The sequence below is a fragment of the Silurus meridionalis genome, chromosome 2 (genome assembly GCF_014805685.1).
Source record: "Silurus meridionalis isolate SWU-2019-XX chromosome 2, ASM1480568v1, whole genome shotgun sequence".
Taxonomy (NCBI): Eukaryota; Metazoa; Chordata; class Actinopteri; order Siluriformes; family Siluridae; genus Silurus; species Silurus meridionalis.
Window position 1 is genome coordinate 20,350,535 of NC_060885.1, and position 11,056 is coordinate 20,361,590.

Consider the following 11,056-nt stretch of genomic DNA (forward strand, 5'->3'; position numbering starts at 1 on the left):
AATGATCCCTATACAACTTGACACAGCTTGAGAGGATTTGCCAGAAAATCTCCCAGTACATAGGTGTGCAAAACTTGGTGCATCATACCCAAAAAGTTCAGAGGCAAAACTGAAAGGTTTGTACCAGTAAACAGTTAATGAATATTAACATTGACTATTTACTGGCAAATACATTTCAGTTTTGATGTTAACCATTTGCTTGTTTGAAGTAAGGAATGATGAATAAGTGTGATTATGCACAATCATATTACACCCATATTAATGCAAAGAATGTTTTTATGGTACATGTATAACAATGTATTAAAAAAAGAGGACACACAACAAACCATACTGGTTGTTTATTACACTTGATAAAAAAATAGCAATAGATCATAGTATTAATATGCCTCCTGCAAGTTTTAGCAATCAAGTAAATAAAATACATTAAGATGTGCATGAAAACAGCTCTGACTTAGTACTTAGGATTAACCCAAGTCCCAAAACTTTCCTCTTTAAGACAACAGTAGTATGAATCTTTAGTAAAAATAATGGTTGTAGTAACCATCATTCATACAAGGATTTAAAAAAAAAGCAAAGAGAACCAAATGTAACCTTTCTAGTGAAGGTAAATTTAAACTACAAGGAATATAAATTGATTTTAACCAGTTAATCACCTGTTACAATAATTATAAATTGTGTATACTTGTTTAGGTTATTAATAGCTGTGTTCTGAGTACTATTTGAACTGATGTTAGTCGCCCTGAAAGCATTTCCGTGTCCGCTCATCATTTCACTTTTGGCCGATCGATGCCCTTGTGTTCTGGTACATGTCTGTAGGAACACCGGTTATTCTTGATACAGCCTGTAGTTCTCCAGAAAAAACACTCATCAGGAAACTTACTGCAAAAGTGGAAAACAAAAATAAGGAAACATTCGAGAACAAATGTTTTACATAACACGGACATAGAACAAATTCCAGGTCGACAAAAAAGTGAACAGAAAGTCATACCTCAATTCTATATGTAAATAAATAAAAAATACTCAAAAAATACAGTGGAACCCGCTTATCTCGACAACCCTATTAAGTTGACGTTTTTGAAGTGGAACCGCCAAATTCTCGCTTTGTCTTAGCATTTTTTATCGGTTATGTCGATTCTTTTATGTCGCCGAACCCTGATATCTCGAGCACAAGGGGGGAAACATTTGCCATTTAACGTCGGTTATCTCGGTGCAGCCGCAGAAGAACTCGCGGAAGTGGCGGAAAAATCAAGCCTTACACCTGCTACAGGTGTTGTATTGTATACTGGTGAATCTCTGCTGTTAGTTAGTGCACATATGAGTTTTGTTGTTAAATGTTATGCGATGAACGGGAGGCGAAAGCCGCGCTTGGCGGCGCGGAACGTGGGATGAGCAGCAAAAGCATAGAATGAACACCGGCAGGATTGGGGGAATCCGCGGTGCGCTTTGGGAAGAAAAGAGCAGCCGTTGAGAGAGTGCCGGTGGGAAGACACGTACCGGGATACACATGAGCGATAACAACGACCGCCGTGAACCAACATATACCAACAATAACAGAGAGTGAGAGTGTGAAAGTTTAAATAGGAGCTGGTGATGATGCTAAACAAGCACCATATGTGCGCGATTGAAGTTGGGAGCTTCAGAGAAAGCGGCCGAGAAAGCACCTGACACGCTGAAGGGGGCCGAAGGGGGCGTGGCAGGTACATTCCTGACAGATAAACATGTACTGTATGTATTTTTATAGCATGCCTTCATCAAACAAATCGCGGCAACGCTGTTGTGTAAAAAAAACCTTCAAAAACACGTGCATGCACATTCTCATTTATTAACGCACATCATGTACATAAAGAAATTTCAAGCATGTTAATATATTGCCGCCATTTTGATTTTCGTTTATCTTGATCATCGGTTATCTCGATGCTTTTTGGCGACCCCCTAGGACATCGACATAACCGGGTTCCACTGTACTAAGCTCATAAATGTTAAATAATTTTTTAAAATCTACCCATTATTTGTGTTTACTCACTTGACTTTTCCTGCATCTGTTGTCGCAGCTTTGGATACACCAAGATGTGTGTGGATTCTGTCAGGGTAACGAACTACAAGGCATGTCCCAGCAATGCAAAAGCCCTAAAATAAACATATACACATGTGAAACACACATAACATACAAACAAACCAAAAAGACACAAATATTCTCCCATCACCAGTCCTACTGTCAGGAGTTCACAAATACCTGCACATTCCACAATCAGAAATAGAGGATAATATTACTGACCCGGATTTCCCACATCCATCAAAACACATACAAAACCGGCCACGTGTGCAGTTACTTCTTTTTACTATGGTACAGTTAAAGTGGGTATAAGTTGCACTGGAGTAACCTAGTTATAACCCAGCACAACGTCTTGGTGACATCATACTATCAGCAACAACGATCCCTGGGTCACATTCACAGACTCAGAATATTTATTTTGTTTTAGTAGCTCACTCTTTATACTGCACAGTTTGACATCATTATTGAGCTCTGCTACATTCTGGAATTTTTTATTCTAAGTGTCCTGTAAATGAAACTCTTTGTACTTGCCAGATGTTTGAAACGACATTGGATGTTAAAATAAACGTACATTCATCTTTTTGATGGCGGTCTCACAGTCCTCCTTGTTGGTGTAGTTGATAAAAGCACAGCGTTTCATTGACAATAGTCTTACACTATGGACTGTCCCAAAACTAGACACACAAAAAACAAAAACAGCAAATTAATTTTAATTTATTTTAATCTCACGGATTGTAGAATTTAGCATGATATTGATTCACTTTTTTATCCCGCCAACAAATCCTCCCGCAATTCTTCAATAAAAAAAATTAATGAATAAATCTGTAAAAGAATTAAACTCTGCTTTACAAGAATAACAGAGCATAAAAGCAGAAACAATCTATTTTGCAACCAAAAAAGGCTTTACAACCAAGTGGCCCATATTAACTAAGGAAAGAGGGCCAGTTGTCTTGAGATAACAACACAACTTACTTGCTGAAGAGCTCATAGAGCTTTGTTTCTGATAAAGCAGGCACAAGATCCCCAACCCAGATTGGAAACAGCTCTCTGCTGGTCGAAGCACAAGCACACACACACGCACACACCTTAGTTTAGCTTATAGATAAAGGCAAAATAAATTGCTAACAAGCTAAAATCTAAAAGATTAGACTCTTACGCAGTAGCCGGTACAGCTGTGCTGACTTTAGGTGGATTCTGGGGGATGGTTCTTAGTGGGACTTTCACAGGTTGAGGATTTCTTTCTGGAGAGTAACTTAACTCCTCAACATGTACACGTGATCCTGCTATATTAGCTTTAGTCAATGAAAATAGAATGGAACACAATTTGAGTGGTTTTTTTTTTTTTTTTTTTTAAAGAAATGTTGTAAATCATTGTAATTGTTATAAATCATTGCTCTGAGAAAATTTGTTAAAACAGACATGGTATTACCGTGTAAACCAGAGAGAGCCTCTAAAGCCTTTTCTACTGTTCCATGTATGATCAGAGCATTTGAACTTTGCTCTCTAGTGTATCCCATATCCTGTAGTTTAAATTAAGCAAAAGGCATGAGTTCTGGCATACATGTAGAAAGCAAGCAAAAAAAACAAAACAAAAAACAAGGGCTCTATTCTGGAGACGGTTGGTATTTATGTAAACGTGCAGTGTTAAGGTAGTTTTAAAATGACTTGATTTCACAGTTGAGAGAGTCATACTAATGATAATATGCTGATAATAAGCTGCCTCTTAGCTGTTAAACCTTTTCTTTTATACTAAATGTTTTTTTAATTCTTTGTTATCTTCTTTGAAAACAACTTATGTTTGATCTTAGCATTTGCTGACATGAATTCACTAATTATTTTTCATTTACGCAACAAGGTAAACGATTTATATTGCACATTCAATAACCAAAGATGCACACCCTAAGCTACTTACCATCAACTGCATTATTTGTACCCGCATGAGCTCTTGAGCAGCATCGGTACAGGAGCTGTCAATCTTTAAAACTTTTTTATAGGTCAAACCAGCCTCATAATATCTCTAAGAGAAGAAATGAATAAGAAAGACATTGATGATTGCAGGAAAAGAGAGTAAATTACCAGAGTAAATGACCTGATATATATTTACACAGTACATTGCAAAAGTATTCATACTCCTTGAATATTTCCACATTTTGTCAGGTTATAACCAAAAAAATTAAAAACATTTTATTGTGATGTTATGTGATGGACCAACACAAAGTACAACACAAAGATCTCTGCATAATTGTGAAGTGGAAGGAAAATGATACATGGTGTAAAAATCTGAAAAGTGTGGCATGCATATGTATTCAGCCCACTTTACTCTGACACCCCTAAATAAAATACTTTTCTTCAGCAGGGACAGGAAAGCTGGTCAGAAATGATAGGAAGATGGATGGAGCTAAATACAGGGCAATCCTGAAAGAAAACCTATTAGAGGCTGAAAAAGACTTGAGACTAGAGCAGAGGTTGACCTTCCAGCAGGACAACAACCCTAAACATACAGCCAGAGCGAGAATGAAATGGTTGAGATCAAAGCATATTCATGTGTTAAAATGGTCCAGTCAAAGTCCAGACCTAAATCTTATTGAGAATCTTTGGCAAGACTGGAAAATTGCTGTTCACAGATGTTCTCCTTTCAATCTGATTCAAATGGAGCTGTTTTGCAAAGAAGAATGGGCATAAATTACAGTCTCTAGATGTGCAAAGCTGGTAGAGACATACCCAAAAGGACTTGCAGCTGTAATTGGCAGCGAATTGTGGTTTGACAAAGTATTGACTCGGGGGCTGAAAACATATGTACGTCACACTTTTCACATTTTTTATTTTGCAACACCATGTATCATTTTCCTTCCACTGCACAATTATGTGATACTTTGTGCCGTTCTATCACATAAAATCCCAATAAAATACATCTCAGTTTGTGGTTATAACGTGACAAAATGTGGAAATATTCAAGGGTTATGAATACTTTCGCAATGCACAGTGTATATAAATGTCCACGCTGTGGGACGAATAAAAGTATATCTTATCTTACATATATATTACATTTATGTTTCTATGCAAAGTGTGAAGATGTGCTTTACCTTTAGCCCAACTAATGCTTTTCCTTTCCGGTAGAGTCCTTTAATCCATGTTGGGTCAAGGGAAAGAGCAATATCAGCATCTATTAAAGCCTTCTCATACAGTTGCATTTTCTCATAACAGAAGGAGCGATTTCCAAACAACCTGTCAAGTAGACAGCAAAAGTGGATATGACATCTAAACTATGCATATATATATATATATATATATATATATATATATATATATATATATATATATATATATATATATATATATATATATAAACTTTAATTTTTTACTTTTTCTTCTTTGCTAATCTTAATTTTCGTCACAATCTTTACTTTCTGGCTTCGCCATCTAGCAGCGCCGTTTCGAGCTCGTACCTCAATTTTTTGCTCACGTAACAAAGCAAAAAAATCTACACGTGTGTGTGTGTGTACATGTCTTAATACTTACTTAACCTCTTGAGGATTGTGCTTTATAGCATCTGTAAAGAACTTCACCGCCGTATCCAAATCTCCTATTTGAGCATATTTATTACCAATCACTAAAAAAACAAAGGGAAAAATGAAAAACAGGTCACTGAAGAAAACTAAAAACTAAACAACAACCAAAACCAAAGGACATCTAAGCTACACATACCTGCCAGCTCCATGCTCTTTGTAACATTGTCCTTTACTGGCTCCTCTGATGCCTTTTCATCAACATTCTGTGGATATGTGTTTTGAAAATGTAATTTTGAACAACATCTTAATACATTAATCAAGTTATTTGTGTATTTGCCAATTAACTAATTCGCTTTACAAAGTAAAAAAAAAAGAAAAATCAAAAAAAAAAAAAAGAAAGAAAAGAAAATGGTAATGGAAAATAATGCTTACCTTAATCAGGGGCTCTGTTGTACTTTTATGTGTTGTCCCAGGAATCTTGACATTTTCAGCTTTTTTGTCTTTCCTGTCAGATTTAGTTTTCTGCTCAAGTTTGCGTTTTGCGATTGCTGCTGCGTTGTTCACAAAGCAGCTACTCATATCAAGCTTTAGAACCAAACATTGGAGATTATTAAATGCACATGCAGGTGTTAAAAAAACATCTGTTGAAAACAAGTCACAGATGCAGAAAACAAGCTAACCTCCAGTTCATCAATTATGCTCTCATTGTCATCACCATCATCTTCATTGCAACTGTCACTGCTTTCTGAAGCTATCGAACTGCACTTAGGACCAGGGTCTGGAGGTACACCATTATTTGTTTTTTCCTTATTTTCACTTTCGGAAGGCTGGGATTTATCAGGAACAGCAGCAGCATTCTATGGGTGAGAAAAAAATAAGTAAGAAATGCTGTAAAAATTCCATTTTCTGTTTGGTTTCAGTGTGGTGTAGTAATAAAATGTCATACAGATCTCATACAGGTCTCAAAACAAGGTTGATAATTGCACTGATAAAACAAAAAGATGAGAAATATTGATTAGGCACAAATTTCTTATAAAGTCTTTTTAAACACTTCCATACCTGTTTGGCACCATCTTTATTCCCATTCTCCTTTTCTAATTTTTCTAAACGACGTCTCTCTCGCTGCCTCTGTAGGATGCAGGAAAGGAATAAAACTCAAAAAAACATTTAAATAAGATTGTGTATTATCTTGGCACAAGTATGCAATTTTTACATTACCAATTTCTTCTTTTTTTTCTTTTCTGCTTTTTCTTTAAGTTTTTCCTCTTCAGCTACAAGTTCTTTAGCATTTTTTGCAGCCTCCTAAAATAGTACAAAACATTACCTGTGTAAGCTTTTCAGGCCACACGTATATTAAACAAAGAAGCACACAAACAGCACTTACCTCAGGTGTGACTCTTTTGACTGTTTTATAATGTGGTATTGCTGACAGCTGTTTGGAAACCCTTTTATCTAGAAAGTTTTCGGCAAAGCCACAATATCCATTGTTTTGCCTGCTATAATCATCGTCGTCGTCATCATCATCATCAGTCAAATCCTCATAATGATCAGAGTAATCAAGACCTTAAAAACAAACATTAGTAGGGTGAAAAAATAAGTAAACCTTAAATGTCAAATATAAATCTTTCCTTAAAGCCAAACCAATCTCTTAAATTAGACAGACCACATGGTTCTTGTAGTGGGGTTACAGATATGGAAAAAGACATCAGTTCTGCTAAATGTTATGAGAATCAGTTTCATTATGGAGCTGGTATGAAGACAGACATCATAAAGCAACAGACACAACTCAGTGACCATGAGGCCCTGAAGCATGATACAGAGCTGCTCTCATAAGATCAGAAATTTACACTTAAAAAAAATTAATGGTTTTAACATCTGTTGATGTGATTATTCGCAAGTTTGCTGTTAATAAATAAATAAATACGGTTTTTGTGGGAATTTTTGTAAGACGTACTAAGCCACAATTGTGTAATATATAGATTAGTATTATTTTTTTCTCATTTACAACCATTAAATATAGACACAAATTTATTATACATGTTAAATACGATAACTGGGATTTATAAAATGTTAATAATTCTACTATATTGCCTGCCTGTTCCCAGCTCCAGTACTTTATAAAACATATTGAGGTGTGGTGCATATTTCAAACTGTTGTTCTGTTATAAATATTTTAAATACAGATATCCGCAGTTTTTCGCACACTTGCATTTGTCCTGCACGACCCGGCAGCAAATACTGAGAGCTGACTGTATTTTTGTCTAACATGTTTTAATCCTTTCAGCCTATGGTTGCTTATGTGAACCTTATAAGTGATATATAAGACAGAGGTTGACAGCTGATTGCTGAACCTATCGGCAAAATTCCATATCAATAGTTTATCCGGGTTGCGTTATACAGAACGACACCAACCAAATAAACGTGCTTTTTTTATGAGGATTTTTTCCATTAATTTTGAATGTAACTGTTTTTATTTATTTAGAGTGTTGCTTTTTGTTTCAGTTTGAATGCATGTCTTTTATTTTTTTGTAATAAAGATCAGAATTTTTACATTGAGTTTTTTTTTTTATATCCATTTTAAAAGTATACATTTTAAAAACTATTGGTCAATTAATCTGATATATTCAAATACCATGCAACCTAGCTTGGCAAAACCAACAATTTGCCAGCCTCTAATACAAGCTCTTATTTTATAATTCAGTGTTAGCCACAATTACATTAATATAAGGCATCTTAAAGTCTAATATCATGCACAGTGTTTACAATAATCACTGACTATTCTAATGTTAGAAATAACCAGAAGTTCTAGCTGGTCCAGTCTGTTACTAGTTGAACATAACCAATCTGAATATGGCAATCAGATGGTAGCCTAGTGGTTAAGGCATTGGACTTTGAAACCAAAGATCATGAGGCACACCACACATTGCCTTAACCTAATAGCTACTCAGTTGTTTGAACAAGATAAATGTATGTCGTCCTCTGCTAAATGCCATAAATATAATGTACATGCAATCAGTACAATGTAGAATTTTGCTCTGTAAAAATAAATGACAATAAAACATACAAAAAAAAATCTTACCATAATTATATCCCAGGGCATTTAGTACAAAATCGCATTGTGGAAGTCTTGCATTGAATGGGCTCCCCATTGGATCCTGTGTAAATATATGAATTAGATAAGAAATAGGAACAAAACAAAGAAAACAATGAAACGTTAAAAAAAAAATACTTACGTAAATCGGTAATCTAGCACCATCGTGCAAAAAGGGGAAACCTTTGAACACAAATCAAATAATACATTTAAGTTAGTTAGAAAACTTTTTTTTTAACAAGATACGAGACATACGCACTTAAAGCAGTTTGTGTGTATTCACGACACGTTTACGCTCCGTAATGAACCAGTTTTACATGTTAGCCGGTCCTGTTCACTTTCTATTGCGCAGCTAAATAGCTCATCTTTAAAATATGTTAGCTAGGGGAAAGTATAAAAAACTAGCTAGCAAATATGAAGAAAATAAATAAGCCACTGTAAAAAAAAAAAAAACACCCTAAATGTACCCCAGTGTTAATAGCGAAACATGTACAAAGCTATACAGTATAACGCGATTTTATCCGACCAACGTACTTATTCGCTAAAGTTTGTGAAAAACTCTGTAGTCTGTTTGAGTGGCGACGGTCAACGAACTGAAACTTACCAGACGCGAATACATTGCGCTTAGACATTTTGTATATTATATATATATCTACAAATTTGTAGAAAACTAACTATACTACTAAGTCTTCATTAATCAAGTTGATTTGTTTCTTTATTCTAGTATTATAACTGCGTTGCTCATACTTCTTCCTGCCAGCTCATGCCTTAACCTACAACCTCTTTCGTGCGCATGCGCACAACCTCCCTTAGTTCTTCCTGCTTACAAGAATGGCGTCATTATACACGTTATCCCTTTTTACTGATGAAACACGTTAGGGTGTTTTTTTTTTCAATTCTTTACAATGAAAATCCTTTCAAATGATGCTTTCCGTCTGAATTTTCCTCTGGGGTGATCTAAAGTGATATATAAAATAATATTGATATGATTATAATAATAATAATAATTATTATTATTATTATTAGTAGTAGTAGTAGTAGAAGTAGTAGTAGTAGTAGTAGTAGTAATAGTAAATAAAGAAGGAGTAGGAGGAGTATTCAGAATCAGAATCATCTTTATTGCCAAGTATCATGGGTGGCATGTACATGGAATTTGTCATGGTGTGGTAGTGCTATAAAAAACCCTCTAAAACTAGAAAATCAAATGATAAAGTCATAAATAAAGACTTACTATACAGTTTGTGCAGGGTCTGTAAAATGAGGCAGAGCAAATAATAATATTTCCCAAATATATCCAGGGTGCAGGGTTTGCAATATGATAATCTTTGTCAATGTAATGCATATGATGACAGTGTGAGGTTTACAACTAGAATCTATTATCTGTAAAGGCAGAACAGACACAATGGTGTCTCCTTGGTGTCATTTATGAGGTCCGTTGATGATAAAAAGAAGCAGTTTTTGTGGGGTTAGGTTCTCCTGCCAGCAAGTCAAGTCAAGTCAAGTCAAGTCAAGTCAAGTCAACTCAAAAGGCTTTATTGTCATTTCTACTATACACAGTGGTACACAGTACACAGTAAAAACAAGACTCCGGAACCCTGGTGCTACATTAAACAACAACATAGAGCTACAACCCAATACAAGCTACATAAAGTGCATCGAGTGCAACCTAGTGCAAACAGTGCAGACGAAAAACAGTGCAGACAGACAATACAAGACAACACAAGACAAGACACAAAACCTGAGATAGCGCCTACTAGTAAACCTACTGTATACTCTAAATATACAGTACTCTGCGACCAGAACTGTAAAAACTATACCCGGGAGTGAATACAAACAGACACAATGTAGTGCAAAAAAACATCAGCAATCAAGAGGTGCAAAAGACAGCATGTAAACAGTATAGTATAATAACAGTATAGTATAATAAGAAACAGTCAAAGGTGCAAAAGACAGCATGTATACGGTATAATATGGTAAAGTATAAATAATAATAAATAAATAAATGATGGTGGAATGGGCTGAGATGAGTAATGAGTGTGTGTTAAGTGTTAAGTCCAGGTTATACAGGTTATAAGCAGGGAATGAATCAAAATGTCTGCATCCAGGGTGAGAGGGGTCAGCCTCAAACCTAGCTGACCACTTCAGGGTCCTGTAGAGGTGGAAGATTGCAAAGTGGATGACATGCTGCAGTCTGCCTTTGTCTTTGGCAATGGCAGCAGTGTACCAGATGGTGATGGAGAAGGTTAAGTATGGACTCAATGATGGAGGTGTAGAAATGCACCATACACCATACATTCACATTTTCTGTCGGTAGGTTGAACTTCATTTGTTGCAGGAAGTACCACCTCTGGTGTGCATTTTAAAAGTTAAACAAATAAGACATTAAAGCACATTTTAAAGCAC

At 35.6% G+C, this 11,056-nt stretch overlaps 1 protein-coding gene across 2 annotated transcripts; it reads right to left on the bottom strand.

Annotated features, from left to right (window-relative positions):
* Window positions 1–323: 323 nt before the first annotated feature.
* On the bottom strand, window positions 324–9,455 carry si:dkey-33c12.4 (uncharacterized protein LOC560112 homolog). 2 transcript variants are annotated; one of them, XM_046837559.1, is made up of 18 exons: window positions 9,258–9,455; window positions 8,796–8,836; window positions 8,642–8,717; window positions 6,947–7,125; window positions 6,781–6,864; window positions 6,622–6,690; window positions 6,243–6,419; window positions 5,995–6,147; window positions 5,759–5,825; window positions 5,573–5,663; window positions 5,137–5,278; window positions 3,966–4,070; window positions 3,483–3,573; window positions 3,210–3,345; window positions 3,026–3,100; window positions 2,625–2,727; window positions 2,024–2,127; window positions 324–879 (listed from the first exon to the last, which is right to left on the bottom strand). In XM_046837559.1, the coding sequence occupies exons 1-18, from the start codon at window positions 9,283–9,285 to the stop codon at window positions 765–767; spliced, it is 1,836 nt and encodes a 611-aa protein (XP_046693515.1). In that variant the 5' UTR covers window positions 9,286–9,455; the 3' UTR covers window positions 324–764. The 2 variants fall into 2 exon arrangements, with proteins under 2 accessions (XP_046693515.1, XP_046693506.1); XM_046837550.1 differs by having other exon boundaries at window positions 3,026–3,103.
* Window positions 9,456–11,056: the final 1,601 nt, after the last annotated feature.